The sequence below is a fragment of the Dryobates pubescens genome, chromosome 1 (assembly GCF_014839835.1).
Source record: "Dryobates pubescens isolate bDryPub1 chromosome 1, bDryPub1.pri, whole genome shotgun sequence".
NCBI classification, from domain to species: domain Eukaryota; kingdom Metazoa; phylum Chordata; class Aves; order Piciformes; family Picidae; genus Dryobates; species Dryobates pubescens.
Window position 1 is genome coordinate 21,066,307 of NC_071612.1, and position 20,135 is coordinate 21,086,441.

At 44.6% G+C, this 20,135-nt stretch overlaps 1 protein-coding gene across 5 annotated transcripts in view; it reads left to right on the forward strand.

Annotated features, from left to right (window-relative positions):
* Positions 1-20,135, forward strand: part of FLNB (filamin B) — a 70,972-nt gene that overhangs the window by 23,271 nt on the left and 27,566 nt on the right. For all 5 annotated transcript variants that reach the window (XM_054162514.1, XM_054162519.1, XM_009910029.2 and 2 more), the window contains exons 2-20: positions 907-1,155; positions 2,131-2,228; positions 3,097-3,244; positions 6,308-6,426; positions 7,187-7,264; positions 8,035-8,197; positions 9,433-9,630; positions 11,326-11,463; positions 12,657-12,783; positions 13,345-13,481; positions 13,823-14,016; positions 14,370-14,483; positions 15,014-15,157; positions 15,498-15,621; positions 15,875-16,035; positions 16,580-16,670; positions 16,907-17,076; positions 19,225-19,342; positions 19,821-20,083. In XM_054162514.1, coding sequence (XP_054018489.1) covers positions 907-1,155; positions 2,131-2,228; positions 3,097-3,244; positions 6,308-6,426; positions 7,187-7,264; positions 8,035-8,197; positions 9,433-9,630; positions 11,326-11,463; positions 12,657-12,783; positions 13,345-13,481; positions 13,823-14,016; positions 14,370-14,483; positions 15,014-15,157; positions 15,498-15,621; positions 15,875-16,035; positions 16,580-16,670; positions 16,907-17,076; positions 19,225-19,342; positions 19,821-20,083 — 2,834 coding nt within the window. The remainder of the gene's footprint in view (positions 1-906; positions 1,156-2,130; positions 2,229-3,096; positions 3,245-6,307; positions 6,427-7,186; positions 7,265-8,034; positions 8,198-9,432; positions 9,631-11,325; positions 11,464-12,656; positions 12,784-13,344; positions 13,482-13,822; positions 14,017-14,369; positions 14,484-15,013; positions 15,158-15,497; positions 15,622-15,874; positions 16,036-16,579; positions 16,671-16,906; positions 17,077-19,224; positions 19,343-19,820; positions 20,084-20,135) is intronic.

The following is a 20,135-nucleotide window of genomic DNA, read 5'->3' on the forward strand; positions in this document are numbered from 1 at the left end:
TGCAAGTAAGGCATGCCCTTACTTGCCCTGTTGGGCATGGCGAGGTTCAGCTTGGAGGACTCTACCTCTTAACACTCCAAACTTGAACTGAATAATGCAATCCAAGTATTGAATGCTTTTCATTTGCTAGCTAGGACTCAATAAAGGAACCCTTCAGTTGTCTGGTATGTCTTGAAATAGAGCTGTAATGTGGCCTCTGTGATGATGGACTTATGCTAAGCTAGTGTGCCATGGAAAAGCCAGACTGACTTCCATTTTCTTCCAACTCTGAATTGGTAGCACAAAGAGATGACTTTTTGTGCAGGCAAGCATGTGGTGGTGGAAAGGTTGCCTGATAAGCTGCTGCTCCCCACTTTGCTGTTTGTACTCAGTTTGTGATATATGCAGACTTTGTTCTAATTCTGAACTCTGCCTTTGCTGGATTTAACCATCCAGGACTTTTCTCTGCTACTGTTTTTATTCCTGTATGTAAATGCAGTTTCATAATGGTGCTTTTGGGTGCATACTAAGACATTTTGACACTTGTTGGGATGTGCTTGTGAACTCCACTATGTGCTGCCTGGCTTCTTTCAAAAGACAGAAATGCAGTTAAAACTATGAGGTGGTATTTATTGTCCAAATGCCCAGTACAAGAGATCTTGAACTGTCAGTGCTCTCGAGCTTAATGTAAAGCTTCAAGGGCAAGTCACACCACCTGTGAAGACAGCTGAAGAGTACTGAGTCCTTGGACTCTTCTTTTTCTAATGCAAGGCATGAAGAATAGTGTCTGCCTGAGCAAGTGCCTGCACTAACCTAGGTTGCTTCTCTTGTCCTCGACTACCTGGACATGAGAAGACACAGTGTTTTAAAAACAGGCCTTTTTCCTTTAGGCTGGGAATTACCAATCGTCTGTCTTTTGTCTTCCAGATAGTAAAGCTATAGTTGATGGAAACTTAAAGTTGATCCTTGGCCTGATATGGACCCTTATCCTCCACTACTCCATTTCCATGCCAGTGTGGGAGGATGAAGGTGATGATGATGCAAAGAAGCAGACCCCTAAGCAGAGGCTGCTGGGCTGGATCCAGAACAAAATTCCCTACTTGCCAATCACGAACTTCAATCAGAACTGGCAGGATGGCAAAGCATTGGGGGCTCTTGTTGATAGCTGTGCTCCAGGTAAGTCCTTTGCTCTGATGGTTAAGTGTTCCCCATGCTTTCTGTCCTCGTGGCTGCTCTGCCGCTTCTATGGGAGAGGGTTTTTATTGCTGAGCTGGACACAAGAATGAGGCTTTCGAGAAAACCCAAGTCTGAAGAGGCCAGTTGTGGGTAGCAGCAAGTTGTAAACAACTTGGCCAAGAGAAATACTGACCCAAAGCAGAATGTGTGATTGCGTTATTTGAGGCGCCACGTCTAGCTTTGTATTGGGTGCAGGGGACAAAGGCACAAATTCTGGCTCCTCAATGCAAGAAAGGCTTGTTCCCACAGCAAGTGCCAACAACCTTTCAACTTCAGGGCGCAGCAGGAGGCTTCATGTGTTCTCTTGAAATAGGATTGCAGAGGGAGCACAGAGCCGCCAGAAGCCGCACACTACCTGAAACTTCAGTGTTTAGCAAGCTGAGGCTGTGCTACTTGCAGCAAGTAATGTGATGAAGTGTGAAAAAGGCACAATTTCCTCATCTTCTTGTGAAACAGCCTTGCTGGTGCTCATCTAATGCAATCTGGGGTGCTACAGCAAGCAGTTGAAATTCTTTTTTGAATTTGGTGTAGGAGAGCCAGTGAGATTTAAAGGGTGGTTATATGTATTGGTACAGAATTTGGAGGGTGTCTCACCCAGTTTAAATTTAAAGCAGTGGAGTCGTGCAGCTGACTGAAAAGCTACATGTGTATGTTGCTGGCAGGCAAGGTGGGTGGGGTTGTCTCTGAACTGGCTGTTTGTCTGTGCCATAAGGGCCTGTGTTGATGCTGGTTGTTGTCACAGAAGCATTTCAGTGAGCAGTCCCTGCACATCTCATTTTGGTTACTTTTGCAAAGCTCTGCATGTCTTTTCTATATAGGAATATAATACAAGTGGCTTGTGGGGTTTGTACTCAACTTCTTCAGCTAAGGAAGCTCATTTGCAGGTAACACCTAACAACTGAAATGTATTTGCAGGCCTGTGCCCTGACTGGGAGACCTGGGACCCAAGGAAGCCTGTTGACAATGCTCGGGAGGCCATGCAGCAGGCAGATGACTGGCTGGGTGTGCCACAGGTAAGGCTGTACAGGCAGGCTGCCTGCAGGAAGCACAACAGTTGGCTTCGTGCTTCGACTCCCTTCACATGGAGGAGAGCAGGTGAAATTGCTTGTACAGTTCCAGAAGTTACAGTTTCCTCATGAAATTGCCTGAAAGAGCTCTGGTTGTAAGATTTTTGTGAAGATGTCTTTGAAGACAGCTGGTGTGTAGCATGTATGGTAGGGGAATATGTGCATGTGTAGTGGTGTTTACTCTGTTAGTCCTTGGAATGTTTGTTTTGCTGCATTGAATTCCACAGAAATAAAATTCACTGGCTTAGGAAATCACCTGCAAAGATGACTTTCAAGCACAGAACAATGAACAATGTATTTGTAAACTGGTTTGTTTTCACACTGGCAAAGCTGAACAGAACTGCTGAAGTCTCTGAAGCTGTTAGAGCAGTTTGCATTGTGGGAGCAGAAGAGACTGGTCATGAGTTTCACTTTGCAAGCCCTGCAGTTCAGAGCTGTAACACACAGGGTTATGAATTACCAATTCTTTCAGTTATCCTCATCTTGCTTTTTCGGGGGGGGGGGGGGGGGTAGGGGGGGACTTGGCTACTGTTGTCATGCCTTGTTGCTGTTTAGTTTGTCACAGTCTCATGAGAACCCTTTCTAAACAAGGCACAAAAAGCCCCCAAACTATATTTGGACTGTAAGGAGCTGCTTGGTTTGTCTTGACATGAGCTAATAAATGATGTTTTGTGTATCAAAGGGAAAATGGATGTAAGAAATCTCATTAGCATGAGAGAGTTTTGAAATGCAGGACTCTGTTATAACTGTGTTTCTGTGTTGACATGTGGTAACCAAGCACTGATACAATGTACTTAATTGTGCTGTCTTTCAGGTTATTACCCCTGAAGAAATTATCCACCCCGATGTGGATGAGCACTCTGTAATGACTTACCTGTCCCAGTTCCCCAAAGCCAAGCTGAAACCAGGAGCTCCTTTAAAACCCAAACTGAATCCAAAGAAAGCAAGGGCTTATGGCAGAGGTGAGGACTTGGTGAGCTTATGCCGCACAGAGCATTTAACTGTGTGGAAAACTGGGTGGGGTTTTTGCTTAGGTTGAACTCCAGACCTACTGTAACTGACTTCAAAGTTTCACTTGTCTACTCTTGGTGTGGTGCCTAGTTTCAGAAATACATGGATATCATCCAAAAGACACTCCTAGTTCTAATATGTAAATTCTCCAAGGTCTCTGAACCTGTTCTGCAAGCTGCCAGCCTTGCAGTCCACAGCTGGAAGAAGCAGCATGATATGGGGCTAAAACAACCTTGGTGTGAAATTTAAGCTAGCAATATTACTGCTCAGGCTCTAGCAGTGAGTGCTGCTTGTGATAAAGCACTCCTTTAAAAGACAAGAAACCTCCTTACATCGGTGTGTCTCTTTGGACAGACTCCCTGTAGAGGCAGGCTGGGTGGAAAATGTGTACTGAGATCAGCTAATTGAAGTAAGGTGTTTTTAATTGATCATTAGGTGTGAATACTTTGTTTGCATAGGCACAAAGTTGGGTTGATAAACCTTCAAACTGTTGTAAAGGCTTTGTTTGCTAACTGGGAGGAATTGTCCATAGATGTTTATGCATCTGGAGATCTACATAGGCATTAAATTTTTAATTTACCTTTAAATTGATAATTCCTGTAACTTCTGATGTGGTTCTGCTCTAGACTGGAATACAGTCACAACTAAATGAATAACAGATTTTTACCCTTAATGGACTTGATGTGTAGCAAGACAGCCCTTATGCATTACAATTTGTTCACCATTTTATCTTTGTTTTTAGATCTGGGGCCAGCTGTGGTCCTTTGAGCTTTTTAGAATTAGTGAGATTCAGAATTGGGTGTACAAGAGTGTAATGGAAAGAAACACAACTTTTCTTGTTTTTCTGTTTATCCTGAGGGTGTTCTTTTCAACCTCATTTCTCCATTGAAACTTTACTAGTTGAATGAATAGACTCGGACACCGTCTCTGCACTGACAAGCAGTTGCTGTAGTCAGATGTAGGTTTCACAGTTCCCACTTCTTGGGGTTCTGTCTTTCATTGTTGCCATCCACAGCACACCACAATACACAGACACATTTGTCAGATCCCAAATGTATAGACTGCCTATGCTCCCCTTGCTGTACAAATGACTGAGCAGCCTGCCTCAGTCTGGCAACTCTGGCTGTGGTTGTATTCCTCCTCTTTCAAAAATGGGATTATTTTGCGGTCAGTTTCTGTGCATGTGGTGCTCTGGAGCCTTTGTAATGGAAAATATAAAGGGTGAGTGATTTTTCTTGAATGGTTGATCTTATTTTTTCATTTCCCCCCAAAGTTAATTGCTGAAATAGTCACTAAATAGAACTGACGGTTCTGAGTGCTAACACACATGGGAGCCAAAAGGTGACTCCAGCAGCAAGGGGCTCACTGCCAAGCTGAACAGGTCCTTTTGGACAAAAAAGTAACAGGTCATAGTTCCAGAAAAAGGTGGAAGTTGGTCAATCTTGGCTTTATTATTGTTTATCCATGCACCACAGTAAGTTATTCATAACCTCTCAACATGAATATTGGAATTTATCACCCTGCACTTATCTGCTCCTGTAGTGTCTGAGCACAGACAGCATGTGAAGGGAGCCTGCAGAGGTGCTATACAGAATCATGCAGATTGTCACTGACGCAATTCTCACTTACTCAGCCAAAGCAGATATCTGAGAAGAGAGTAAAATCTGGAAGAATAAATATAGGCTAAGGAAGTGCTGTGACTAACACTGTCCTGTCTGAAGCTGTCTTCTAAGCATAAGCAATCCTTCTCGTTGTGCTTGCAGGGGTGATACTTAACTTGAATACCATGTCCTGATTCTTGTGTGGTGGGCTGAAGATAGGCAGAGTGAATTTATAGCTGTTTAAACTAGATGATAATCTAGGGCTTAGCTTGAAAGAATGAATATGTCAATTGTTAACACCTTATCAGAATGCTCAGATTTCCTAGTAAAAACATGGTCTTCCTTGCACTGCTCTCAAGTTATTGTTTTCTGAAGATAAACAAGTTCAGGAATTCTGTTGTTCACAACCACTTCCTTTATAATCTATCAGACATTGCACTTTCCACTAATTGTGCTACGGACCAGTAGTGCCCATGGCCTTATGAATAAGCCACGGGGTAATTCCCTTGGACGGAAGGGTATATATGTTTGGGCTAGTCTGGAACCAGCAGCTCTGGGAAGTTCTTCCACCCACTCAGTCTGACACCACCATGACAGGTGTTGTGACTTGGGGCTACATGCAGGGAGATGATGAAACTCTGATGGGAAGTGCGTGCTGCAGCAGGCTCTGTGCTGAGGAAGGAGGAAACTGATTAGAAGTGTAAGTGGCATTGAGCTGCAGGGTTTTCATGGTTTAAAGAAGTTGCTGCATGCCATTTGTGCAGTGCTCACTGGCAAGGAAGTTTGAGCAGCTTTCAAAGAAAAATACATCTCAGCAGTGTCTGTGCAGCTGAGTTGTGAAAGTGGAGTAAAATGGGATGCTATGGGTAAGAACTATCTTTCTGTTGTCTGCTCTTGGCTCTAGGGTAATGCCTTTATCAGAAGGCTTCCTAGAATTTCTTTCCTGTCTCCCTGGTTGCACTTCCTGCAGTGCAGTCCCGTTGCATCATTTAGATGTGTGAAGAGCAGCAGCTACTGAACAATTAGTGCACGTACCCTACCTGCTATCAGCCTTGTCTTGGCAATCCCTAGCTGTAGGGGTGACCCTCATTGTGTTGCTCAGGTGAACAAGGTAACTTGCTTTCACATGAAACCAGATACCAGCTGGATTCCAGACTTGGACAGAGATCCTGAGATGAGTTGAGTGCAAAGGATTCAACCAGTTTTTAAAAATGCTTGTGTTGTAAGAGGAAGGGTTACTGTGAACATGGTGCTCTGGGTAGCTGGTGAAGGAAGTGTCATGAAATGGCCTGAGGAAGTTGGTGTTGGGTCTTGTCTGGGAGGACCACTTGGATAGCTTATAGGTCGCTTTCAAACTACCAGCCACATGTTTTGTAGCAGCAATTAAGGTGCTGCTGTTCGTCTGTCTCACAGGGATTGAGCCTCATGGGAACATGGTAAAGCAGCCTGCTATCTTCACAGTAGACACCATCAGTGCTGGTCAGGGAGACTTGATGGTCTTCATAGAGGATCCAGAAGGAAACAGAGAGGAGGTATGTAAGTTAAAAATGTGTAGAATAGTAGTGTGGAATTGTGTGGAATAAACCAGTAAAGTAGGTCTGAACACTGAAGTTTTTGCAGTAACTTTCATCTTTCACAGTGAAGCAATCTAAAACCAAGTTGCAAAATACCATCTATCAAAAGTGCAAGCCTCAAGCTGTTGCTCATAATTGCTTTATTGGATGAACTTGAAAAAATATCGTTATCTGCAACTAAGCAGCATGACTCCCATGTCCAGTAGTTGCAGTGCTCTAGTTTGGCCAAGTACATTCTGACATGCTTTTAGATAACATACTTCACTAAATCACTGTTTGTCCTTACTCATTCTCCAAGAATGGCTAAAGCAGCTATTTAGATGCCATGAATCATTTTGAGTTAAAAGCACTGATTTTAATGTTTATAGAAACTTCTCATCCAAGTGCTCCACTTGATCATGTTACATTCCAGAGAAATACAGCTGTATGTTGGACTTAATGTCTCCTCAGTTTTGGCTTGCCTTAGTAGAGCTGTTTAACAGCAAGGGAAGTGGCTGGGCTGGGGAGAAGGTAGCTTGCTTTGTCTCATGTAAAGGCAAAACCAATGGGATTTTTTTCCATGTGAGAAGAGGAGGTGGCAAGGATCCCTGCTTCCACAGCCACGTGTCTCTGACATTGCTGACTCTGGACATAGTTTGCAGTATGAAGTGCTACCCAGAGAAGTTCTAGGCTGATGCGTGTAGGTGCGGCTCAACGATGGATGTTTTTTCTCTCCTAGGCAAAGATAACACCATCCAGTGACAAAAACAAGACCTATTCAGTTCAGTATGTGCCAAGGGTTACTGGACCTCATAAGGTAGGCTGTGAATCAATAACAAGAATTCTCTTGCTAAACACACTGCTCTGCTGGTTAACGTGAGCCCCTGTGGGTTGCTTGTTAGCTGATGGTGTAATAGCCTCTCTGGGCATGCTGAAGAAAAGGCAACCTGGTGTGGCCTGAATTGTCCTGGGCTATTGGGCTGCCTCCTTCAGAGGGAAGGGGATGTGTGTTGGGAGAGTGTGTAGGCATTTTGGTATCAAGTGTTGCAGCTGGCTCTCCTCTCACGTGGATCTGCTTCTTGCAGCTGATGAAGCCAGTTTTATGGCTCATCACAGACAGAGGAAAGTACCTTTTTTTTTTTCCTGTAAGGCATGTCTTTGCTGATGATATTGTGCACTATAGGCTTTTTGCAGAGAAAGTTCCCTACCTGGTTCTGTCCCCAGATGCCTACACAAGCAGGTTTACGACAGGTGAATTCCGTTGCTTGTCTGAATGATTGGTCACCACAACCAGCCTGACAAGATAAAGGCAACTTCTGCTGCCATTTCATTGCTGGATGGTGATCTGCCTCTTCTGGGCACATTCTTTCAGACGTCACTGCTGATGTGACTGACCCTGTGATCAGCAGCACTGTAAGGAGGTGGCCAGCAGTTATGTTGTATGGATAGGAAGAAGGTTGTGGGATGGTTTGCCTCTCATCTGAGGCATAGATTCTCTGTGTTAGGAACACAGGTGTTTGCTGTGTGGTGCTGTCACTGAGCTCTGCTGCTTCCTGGTGGGTCAGACCTGATGCTTTCTGTCTCCAGGTTTCAGTCCTGTTTGCTGGGCAGCACATCTCAAAGAGCCCATTTGAAGTGAACGTTGACAAAGCCCAGGGAGACGCAAGCAAGGTAACAGCGAAGGGACCAGGACTAGAGGCGACAGGGAACATTGCAAACAAGCCTACCTACTTTGACCTCTACACAGCAGGTAAGCAGGAGGAATGAGTGCTGAGATCCTGCAGCTTCCTCAAACAAATAAAATAAAAAACCCCAGAAAAGTGGATGAGGATTAGCAGCCCCATCAGGTTCAGAGGTGAAATAATAGCCAGGCTGTTATGGAGGCTTCAGCTGTGTATGAAACATTGGAAGTGTGGAGCTGAGCTGGTGCAGGAAAGTACCAAACATTACCCAAAAATTTGCCATGAGCTTTCTGAATGACAGCAGGCAGGTTCCTGGCTGGTTTCTCCCACCAATTAATTCTAAACAGGAATGTGAAATGCCCACCTCTGAAGGATGAACTGTGAGCAAACTGAATGCTTAATATCTTCTGTATTTAGCTTTAGAAGAAAATCTGCCAGGGTGCTCCTTAGAGGTCATACTTCAATGACAAACTGGTTTCAACCTCTATCATAATTATTAGAGGGCCACTATCTTCATTAGGGCATCTTCATCATATGACTTGTTGCCTGCTATTAGGCCAATGCTGTAGCCTAGAGGAATTGGTCAATAAGATGCTACAACTGTTAATTCATTTAGAACATTGTGAACTACTTAGGGCAGTTACTTGAAGTATTTAAACACCAAAATATGCTGAGTAGCATATTCTGGATTGCCTTCTGCCTGAGGGTGCTTGGCAATAAAATTAAAATTAATTATAGTGAGGGGAAGTGTTATGTTCAGCCTCTAATTGGGAGAGGTTGGAATCATGTAGAGACATGTTAGGCCTCTGAAACTGTTGCTGTTGTGTGATGAGTTGAGCACAATGTGAGAGGAGCAGGTGTCTGAACAAAAGTGAATCCATACAGTCTGACAGATAAGGATCCATGTCCAGACCAGCATGCATGTTGTCTGAGCTCTTAATCTGAGCTGCTTCAAAGCTTGAGAAATTGAACTGGGTGAAGTTGTGTTCTAGTCTGTGATAGAGGTGCCACAGGGTGGTAGCAACAGGGTAACCAGGATGCGTATGTATTCAGTGCTAGGGTACTGAAACTGTAGCAGGAGCTGCAGAGACCTGTCAGTGTGATGTATTCATGGAGATGCCACCATCCTGTCTTTCCCCTTCCCCACATCCAGTTGCTGTCAGCAGAAGCTGAATATTTAGGCTGTACCTAAAAATGGTAACAGAGGATGGCTGGCTGAGGCCAGAGAGCTGGCTGTGATCCTAAAAGCAGAGCATCTTGCTGTGAGGGAGCCAAGGCTCAGCTGTGCTTGTTTCCTTTGCAGGCGCCGGTGTGGGTGACGTGAATGTGGAAGTGGAAGATCCTCAGGGGAGAAGCCTTGCTGAAGTTGTAATAGAAGACAAAGGCAACCAAGTGTACCGTTGCACATACAAACCTGTTCAAGCTGGTCCTCACGTCGTCAAAGTGACCTTTGCTGCGGAGGCGATTCCCAAAACTCCTTGCACTGTTCTTGTTGGAGAAGGTATGCATCTTCAAACTGCACCTACATGTAGATGGCCACTTTTCCCTTTGGATCTGATCACATAATATGCTTGAATCTTGCCTTGGACATTTTCTATATACCTTTCAACATCTTGGACCTGATTCAGTGGCTCACCTGGGTATTCACAGGGTGGAACAGTGCTCTCTAACAGTATTACAGCTTTTGTTGCTAGAGTTTCCTTTCTGCCTAGACCTCTGAATAAGCTGCCCTTCATATTTTTGGAAGTATTTTATGTAGCTATGCAGTGTCTTGCTGTTTTCCACCTCTGTTCCTCAAGTGACTATATTTACTGTTTTCCTCCTGAACTGACACCTAACTTGCTTTCTGTTCCATCCTTACGTGCTCCTATGCTTTTAGATCTCTGCTCATCTCTCCTGAGCTACCCTACATTTGTGGAATTTTGGACTTCACTGCTAATGGCTTCGTAGTTGGTAAGAGGTGTGCAGGGTGCTCTGTTGTGTTTGCTTTTTGTAAGCTTCTAGCCTGCAGCTTGTCCTGGCCAAAAGGGTTTTGGTTTTGTTGGGTTTGGGGAAGAAAGTTAAAAGTGAGCTGAAGCAGTGTGACCCAGTGAGTGAAACTGGCTTAACCACAAGCTGCCTGAACAGTTGTGTAAGAGCTCTGCGAGCTGTTCCCACTCCACATGTGTATGCTCTCACCAAGCTTCCAGAGCTAGCCATTGGCATGTGGTCTTTGCTTACACCATCCAGTGCAGAATGTGGAGCAATGATGGCTGCTGCAGGGTGAGGGTAAAACTTGTAAGCTCTTGAAACAAGTGAATACTTAATGAGCAACTTGGCAGACCTGTGCCCCTGCTGTAAGCACGACGTATTTTGGGGAAATGCATGTTGGGCTTACACTACTGGGAAGCTGTGATTGTTTTTAAGTCTCTTGAAACCCTTCAGGTCTTTCTGAGTTGAGGACCACATGATAGCCGAGACTTGTGTAATGAAAACTGTTCATAAGTGCGTGACACTTATTTGTGTAGCCACTCTGCAGGCCTGGAGAAGCACTTGGAGTGAACTGGTCAAGTGTAAGCTTGAGCTCAGCCATATGTAGCCTACTGCCCCTACCCATGGCTGCTTTGGTCTACAGAAGGCTTGATGCCTTCTGAAAATGTGACTTGGGGCAAGCAGGGAGTTTTGACGTGACATCTTTTAAAGAAGCACATGCAGAAATGAGCTTTGTTAATAGCAGTTATTCCAGTCACATGCTTCTGAAAGAACAGCACAGTAATAGTTTACTGGAGCTTATCTGCAAAAGGAAACTTCACCCCATGCTGCAGTGTGCCTCTCGGTGTGAAAGGTATCTAGATGATCGTGCCTAGCATGGTGAATACCTGTCCATGATAACAGCGCAAAAGTTTCATGTTGATAACTAGCATCAAATTGGAAAGCAACAGGGCCTCAGTGTTTGCTTTACTTCAAAAAAATGGCCATTGCAGGAGTCAGTTTTGCCTGGCTGCAACCAATACTATTGCCTAAAAGCCATGGGATGGAGACAGTGGCTGGGCAGATTCCTTTCTGCCTGCCTGGATGCTGTAACGTTAAAACTCGAGCTGAAAGCTAAGCTGAGGTTGCCCCGAGTCAACATTAAACTGAAGGTTGTTGCAGGCTGGCTGAGCTACAAGTGTGTGGAGAGTCAAAGACTGTATTGATGCCTGAAATTCCCTTGCAGCCTGCAATCCAAATGCTTGCCGTGCCACTGGTAGAGGCCTGCAGCCCAAGGGGGTCCGCATTAGGGAGACAGCTGACTTCAAGGTGGATACGAGAGCGGCAGGGAGCGGAGACCTCGGAGTGACCATAAAGGGACCGAGTAAGTGTTTGGGTGAATCTGTGCTGTGGTTGTGTTTTGGAGAAATGGGAGAGGCAGACCGGTACCTAAGAGCAGTAAGGAGATGGTGGCCTGATGGAACTGATGGGTTCTGTATTGCCATTAAAAGCCAAACTTCAGAAGCATTTTTCTGGTACTTCATGTCTAGTGTGAAGGTTTTGATCTGCAGGGATGGGTAAAACTATGTCTGGGTTTAAGTGTCTCCATTTTAATGTACATCAGTCAGCAAAACCAAGAAAATCCATGTGTCTGCCTGTCTTGGCTTTCAAGCTTTATGGGTTTGCATTACGTCTTCATCTGATCTGTCAGAGCAAGTCATGCTCCAGGGTCTCTGGCAGGGTGGAAATGCTGCTCTCAAAGCTGAGTGTGGCTCAGAAGCACCCTGAGCATCTCATGCAGAACTTGTGCACATGAACAGGGGAAGAAAGGAGCTGTAGGCTGACATGGAGACCTTCTGCTAGGATCTGTGTCCTGAGCTCTGGATGTGGCCCTCTGCCTGGACAGTGGCAGGCTAGGATGGTGAGAGTGCCAGCAGGCGCTGGCTTATGCCCTGGACTCTTGAGTCTGCCAGCAGCAGTGGCTGTGCTGCTGCTTTGGGGAGCTGCTTTGCTTGTGTGGGACTTGAGAGCCAGTCACCTCCCCCTGACTGAGATGGTATTAAAAGGTGCATTGTATTGCCTTCACCTCCTCCAGAGGCACACTGCTCTGACTGTGTGGCTTAATGCCGTTGCGGGGGGGAAAAAGCAACAGACGTATCGATGTGAATTTTAGCCTATTAAGCTTTTCTCCCTAAATTCTTCATCTTGAAGAAAACGAAAAGTAGGCATTCCCTGCATACTTGTGGTTGCAAAGTCTGACAAATGTTAAGCTTTTTTGTTTTAACATATGACATGCATCATACTGCAGACTAAGAAAATAAAACACAAGGGAACCCATTAAGTCTGGTAACTTAAAATACTTTCTGCTGTATTTCTTCTGGAAGTGTTTGCTGTCTTTGTCCTAGAGGGCAACTAGAGCTGACTTCCCTTATAAACTCACCTTTTTTTTTTTTTCTGGTGGAAGAATTTTTTTTTTTCCTGCAAGCTAAAATAAATATGAGAAAACATGAACTTGTCTGAGTAATTGAAAGCAGGATGGAAGCTGTTAAGTTTAATACTGTGCTGATCTTTCAACAGAGGGCTTGGAGGAGCTGGTGAAACAAAAAGGCTTTATGGATGGTGTATATGCATTTGAATACTATCCAGCTACCCCGGGAAAATATGTTGTCATGATTACATGGGGTGGGCACAACATCCCCAAAAGGTGAGTTAGAAGCAGCTTCTTTTTGGCTTTCTTTGAGTTTCTGTGCTGTTAGGTGTGTTCTGTGGTTGGTGGGCTTTTAAAGCAATGCTGACCTTTGAAGAAACTCTATGGGTTTGAAGTTAGTGGCAAGCATTTGTTGTGTCAGTTTATCTGCAGCATGTTTTAGGGATGCAACTGCTTATATTGGGAAAGCTTTGTGGGGTGATTCACATCAGTCTTGCCAACCCCCAAACGATGAGTACAAAACACTTGATGGATCACGCAGCTTGGACTTTACTGTGTGGTTTTAAAGGGATCTTTTTATTGTAGTGTCCAGGGCTACAGCAAGTGGTGCAGGCCAAGCATTTGACACTCAGGATCTGTGGTGCAAGAATGATGCACATGATGGACTGGCTGACCTCTCAGCTAGAAGGACAGTCTGCTGGGCACTGTGCCACTGCATGATAGAATCTATTAACTTGGGAAATCCAATGCAAAGCCTCATTAAAATGCTGGGGGAAGAAGATGGGTGCTGTATTTGCCCTCATTTCTAATCCTGTGCTTTGTTTTTTTTTCTTGTAGCCCCTTTGAAGTTCAAGTGGGTCATGAAGCAGGTCCCCAGAAAGTGCGAGCCTGGGGGCCAGGACTGCATGAGGGGATTGTGGGCAAATCAGCTGACTTTGTAGTAGAGTCCATTGGCACAGAAGTTGGCTCTCTTGGTACGTTACTTAGTTTGCCTGAGATATTTATATATTGCAGTGCTAGCAACAAACTCAAGAGAAACAAGTTTCCCAAGAGTCGAAAACAAAACCATGTCTAGAAGATGTTTCGGTCTATACACAAGCTTAGTCTATCAAAGGCAAGTTCTAGGGACATGAATGTGTGTGAGGTAGAGTGTTACTCTGTGGTTTTGTGGGATGAGATCCAGAAGAGAGTGATGGATTATCTCCTGTGATGCTGAACACATGGTTAGTGCTAATATAAAGCAGCTTGGGGAAGTGGTGTCAAATTAGCGACTGCCACAAACCTAACACAAGGAACCTACCTGTCAATTTTTCAGGCTTTGCAATAGAAGGCCCTTCTCAGGCTAAAATTGAGTGTGATGACAAGAACGATGGCTCGTGTGATGTGAAGTATTGGCCCAAAGAGCCTGGTGAATATGCTGTGCACATCATGTGTGATGATGAGGACATAAAAGATAGCCCTTACATGGCCTTCATCCGACCAGCTTCAGGAGACTTCAACCCAGATAAGGTGTGTAAGAGTTCACCCATGACATAGTGCATCTTTGATGTAACTACAGTGGAGATGTTTCTGAAGGCAGCTTGGCTTTTAAGCTGCCTTGACTTAAAGCTCTGAATTTGCTGTGCTCCAGCCAGATATTACTCAGCTTTTTCTAATAACACTGGTGTGGTTTTGATTTAATATAATGGAAACCTGCTGAATTAATCTGGATTCTCAACTCCAGCACTAGCCTCTACTTGTATCCTGTGCTTCTTGGGTTTTGTGAGGAGGGGAAGGTCTTTAGAAATTAATTGCTTAGTTTTATTTGTCTTTTTGAACTGCAAGCTAAGACTTTCGGTGTGGTGGATTTTTGTTTTGCTTAGGTGAAGGCTTATGGCCCAGGCTTGGAGGGGACTGGCTGTATAGTGAACAATCCTGCTGAGTTCACTGTTGAAACTAAGGATGCCGGGAAAGCACCTCTGAAGATGTATGCACAGGTAAAAAGCCAAAGGCAGCTATGTGAAACTTCAGCAATAGGGCTTTAATACTGTAGACAAAAATGCCTGAAGTATTTCTGTGCACTTGCACACCCATTCTGGGCATGTGTAATTCTCCCAGAGCTTTGGTCTGTGTAACATAGTCAGGCAACAAACCCAGCTCAATACAAAGTGCCTTCTCCGTGGCGAATGAAATAGCAAGGCTTTGCTTCCCTACCTGGAGACTCCTCAGCTCAGCAAACTGTAGTTTCCTAGAGCTGTGATTTGGATGCACCCAAAGTGTCTATGAGCCTGTGAATTTCAGGAGAACTTGTTAAAATATGTGTTGTAGGATGGTGTTAGGAATGAGCAAGCGTTAGATGAGAAACACTTTTGTAGGGGTATAATTTGCATATTCCTTCAGTATTTCTGAGCTGCAGTTCTGGGAAAAAAAAACCCAACCCCCCATTTTGGATCTGTGTTGGAGTGTTCAGACTACACAAACGTCTTTAAAGTACCTGAATCTTGTGCTTGTACTGCTGCTTTTTTAGGATGGAGAAGGAAACCCTATTGATATCCAGATCAAGAGCAAGCCTGATGGTGTGTTTGCCTGTTCCTATGTGCCAGTTAAACCAATCAAACATACAATTTCTGTTGTCTGGGGAGGAGCCAATGTGCCTAATAGTCCATTTAGGGTAAGTACAGAGATGGATGTTACTCATTCTAGTCAAGTAGGACATTCATGCTCACAACTACTTGTAATTAACATGATAAAACCCTTCTGTGAACTTTAAGGAGGTGTGTCCTTCTGCTTTTTTCAATTGTTTACAGAACTTATCCACTTGAAAAAAAACCTTTGTTCTTGTAAGCTCACATGTCAGAGGTCTCCTATCAGTCCAGCTACAGACTTGGAGAGTCAGGGCAATTCATTCCTACTTTGGTACTGTTTTGCTGTAGCCTCTGTCCCAGCAATGCTCTGACTTGACTGATCTCAAGCAGGACATGTATGATTCTGGCTTTTGTGAATCCATGTAGGTCCTTATAGGTCAAGGGAGTCATCCTCAGAAAGTGAAAGTTTTTGGACCTGGTGTGGAGAGAACTGGCCTGAAAGCAAATGAGCCCACACACTTCACTGTTGACTGCACAGATGCAGGAGAAGGTAAAGGCAGGGTGGGCTATTGCTGTGGTATCAGAGCCTTGGGACTGGGGGCTTATGTACTGTTTCATGCTGGTTTTTCCTTGTTTTGTGGAAAAACTTTGGGAAGAGCAGCACTGCAGTGAATTGTGATGTGATCTGTTAGATCAGTTGATGTGGTGAATTGAACAACTGCTGCAAACTGGAACATGCTTGGCTGGCTGGCTAGCAATGTCTGTACCATCCAGACAGCAAAGCCTCCATCTGCTTTTCCTAGGTGATGTCAGTGTTGGAATTAAGTGTGATGCTCGTGTGGTCAGCGACGAGGAGGAAGACATTGATTTCAACATCATCCACAACGCTAATGATACGTTCACAGTGAAGTATGCACCACCTGCTGCTGGGCGCTACACTATTAAAGTGCTTTTTGCAGGAGAGGTTTGTAGCCTTTGTTTTACAGCCTGATGTTTGTAGTCTGCTCTTTGATCACCAAGTGTGTGCCAGTTCACCACTGGCTGTGACAGTTTATAGGGGGCTGCTTCCATTTCAGCTCACATGCACTTTGGTCACCGTTATGAAAACAATTCTGTAAGTGCTCGGAAGGTACACAAGTGAGAGTTAATTGGCTGGGAGCACTGAAGCTCAAGCATGTGATGTGTTGGGGTGGCATAATGATTGTGGTCTCAGTGATAGGGCAGAGCTGCTTTCTAAAGGATAGAAAAACCTAAGTGGCTCTCCAAGGAACACAGAAAAAAATTTTCCTTTAAAAAGAAAGATGGAGGAGAGGACTCTGTAAACTCTCCAGCTGGTAACTTTGTCCTAGCCTTTGCTCTGCCTTAGTGGCTAGTATCAGAATGTTTAAGTGAGGTCAAACATACTTAAGATGATGATGGAGTTGAAGCAGTATCTTAAAATGCCTGTGTAGTTTTGGCTAATGATGTAGGTTTGGTAGGTGATGTTTAGAGCTTTGTTTCTATTGAAGGAAATTCCTACCAGCCCATTCAGAGTTAAAGTGGACCCCTCACATGATGCCAGCAAAGTGAAAGCTGAAGGACCTGGGCTGAACAAAACTGGTGAGAGCTCTGTTGGGATGGTGTGGACTGGGAGGGGCTGTTTCAGGGTAGCCTGAGCATTGCTGGGATGCAGTGATGCAGTGCTGGATACAGTGGGGATGGGCACTGCCAGACAATTGGGAATGACTCTTTTCCCTTGGCATTTTGCTTGGCTGGGCTTTATAGGTACTGCATACTTTCTGGGAAGAGTTTGTGTACAAACTCAGCATAAATTAGAATTCACATTTTTTCTTCAGGTGTGGAAAATGGCAAGCCCACACACTTCACCGTGTTCACCAAGGGAGCTGGAAAAGCACCGCTGGATGTGCAGTTCAGCAGCCCAATGCCAGGAGAGGCAGTGGCCGATCTGGATATCATTGACAACTATGACTATTCCCACACTGTTAGATACACTCCAGTACAGCAGGTAGGTCCAACCCCTGTAGAAATAAAAGAGTGAACAGCTCATGATGCCATATTACTGTGATGTCCCTTTTTCATACCCATGCACAAAGGAATGAGCAGATAAACTTAGTAGTGTCTTGTTCCCCAGGATCTCTAAAGCCTATAGGGCAGTTGGAGTTGGAAAGCAGTGATACAGTTTTCTGGTGTAGTTTTTGATAGCTTGTCACTGTTTTATTTTCTGGGAACAAGTGACATTGTGAAGCAGTAGTGTGTAGTGCATGTTGTCATTCTGCACCTTATCAGTCAGAGGGAAGGTGGCAGTCCTTCTTGGGGTCTGAAATAGAGCTGGCTGCTGCACCAGTTGCTGTGGGCTACCACAGTCCTGCCAAATTGGGTCTGTAGTGCACCATCTCTCAGCAAGCTGTTGTTGTTGAAGGAGCTGTAGGGCAAACCAGAGCAGGGACAAAAAGCACAGTGTTTGGGTGATGGTACAGCAGCTCCCCAGGAGAAAAGCAAACAAGTTGTTGCTGATGAGGGAAGCTGGGCTGCAGATTAAATGCATCAAAGTATTTGTGTGTATTTGAGGTTTGCCCTTGTATTAGGAAAAGATTCGGTCTAACTTGTTTTGGATCACAGACAGATCTTCCCAGCAGTTCCATTAGCAGCTTCCAATTTCAGCTATTTAATAGCTAGAAGTGTGTTCCCTCGTTCTGTGCTTGTGTGTTTGCAAAGGGCCATTAATGCCAGAACACATGAATCTCATCTATTTCTGAAGATGTAGGTGCTGTAGTGTTGAGATCAATGTTTTACTGCTAAACAGACATGAGCTACTCGGTCATCTGCACTAACTTCCTTGAACGTACCTGTACAAAAATGGATTGATATGGAGAACTGCAGGATTAATGATGGTGGTGGATTAGCATTCTTGGAAGTACTGTAGAACTAGTGTTTGTTTTTAGATAAAGCAGTTGCATGATCTCAGGATGTGGCTGGCATGCCTGTTTGGAGAAGCTTTGGCTTGTTCAGCCAGAGTTGGTATGCAGAAGCAAAGTCATCTGAACTCTGCGTGTGTGTGTGTGTGAGTAGTACCAGATTGCCGCTTCACTGAGAAGCGGTGGTGAAATGAGCCAGGACTCCTAAACTAGGTCTGTTGTCTGGAAGAGTACCTTGAGTCACAGTGGAGCTGTAGACTTAGAGGAGATACTCCCAGATAGCAGTGGCAGGAAAGCAATTGTTAGAAAGAGATGAAAATAGGCTGCACAGTAATTCGAGTAGCCTTATGGTCCTTCCAGTCTATGAGCATGCAGGTCGTTCATGGACCTTGTCTTTCTCTGTTTCATAAGCAGCAGTTTACGAATGAAACTCTGGACTCTTCAGAGTGGGGGGAGGACAGACGAGGTAGTCAGATTCCTGAGGGACCACGTCAGCAGCAGAGGAGCCTTGGTTTAGTGCTGTTTACTCAGCCTTATCTATCTCACGGTGTTGCTACAGCTACCCGTGTGTGTGTTTTCTAAAAACAACCAAGAATAATCATGGAAGCTATTCACTAGCTTGTGTGAAACATCCATGATTATTTCACTTGGGAGCTGAGCTGGCCAAGAATGAAAAGTAAGCAAACAGTGAATATAGCTAAAATATGGACTGTGGTAGGAGAGAATAAAAGGAGCACACATTGTGGGCTGGAGCTTGCCATGGCTGTGCAGTATTACAGCCAAAATACACAAGAGTATTAATCTTTCTGACTTGTGGAGCTTAAAACCTTGGTATTTCAGATGCTGTAATAATATGGCCCCTTTGCAGGCTTGGCTTTGACCTGGCCTCTTCATGCAGTGGAAGGGGATACCTGGTCTGGAGCGCTGGGACATTGAGCTATCAAGCCTGAGCACTGGAAGGGTGGGAGCCAGCCTGAGATGGAGGTTTTGCCAGGCAACTTGAATGTAGTCGTAATTAAACATTGGCAAGAGCTGTCTTTTTCTGTCTTCCTGCATTAAATAAAAACTATGTAATGCTGTGAAAGGCTGCAATGGGATGAGAGCTTCAGAGTCCATGAACTATTAAGTTTGGCTGTGGTCAGCTAAAATGGATTAGATGAAGTGGTTATGTACTGCTTGGATGGTAGTGCATCCTTATGCAGTGGGGAGCTGAGCTAACTAGTGAATTCTCCAACCAGGGTCCAATGAAGATTTTGGTAACTTATGGTGGTGATCCCATTCCTAAAAGCCCTTTCACTGTTGGTGTTGCTGCTCCGCTGGACCTAAGCAAAGTTAAACTCAATGGACTTGAAAACAGTAAGTACCTTTGGGCTGGAAGCCCCCATAGACTGCCTCTGAAATGTCTCCTGAATCTGGGTAATGGCTAATGTGTCCTGATGGAACAGAAATGGGCAGAACAATTGTTTTTAATGTTATGGTTAGGCATCAAACAATTCCAACTTTATCGCTTGACCACTCTGATTTAGCTATTCCTCTTAAAGACTTTGTTTTCTCGAAGTGGAAGAGCTTAGGGCTGTGAAACTTAATTGCCTTTGATACTGTCATGCCATGTCTTACAGGCTTGTTTAGTGCCATAGCTTTGTAGCTCTAACTAACCAAAGCACCTGGTGGCTTTTTTCATACTGGTTTGCAGATTTGGTCGGGTTTGTTTGCGTGCAGAGGGATGCAGACCAGGCAGGGCTGCTTCACTGGTTGCTTCCCTGGTGGCGTGTGTGTGAGCTATTTCTTGGATGTTGAGTACTTAATGTAGTAATACGGGTTTTGTCTTTTTCAGGAGTAGAAGTAGGGAAGGATCAGGAGTTTGTAATTGACACCAAAGGAGCTGGTGGGCAGGGTAAACTGGATGTTAATATTTCCAGTCCTATGAGGAAAGCTGTGCCATGTCTGGTGGAACCAGTTCTGGGTAAAGAGTGCAGCACTGCAAAGTACATCCCAAGGGAAGAAGGACTATATGTGGTGGATGTGAGTTATGATGGCAACCCAATTCCAGGAAGTCCCTTTACTGTAGAGGCCACACTACCTCCAGACCCTTCCAAGGTAAGCGGATGGTTTAAGGTTGTAATAGCAACCGAAGGCTGAAAACTGAATT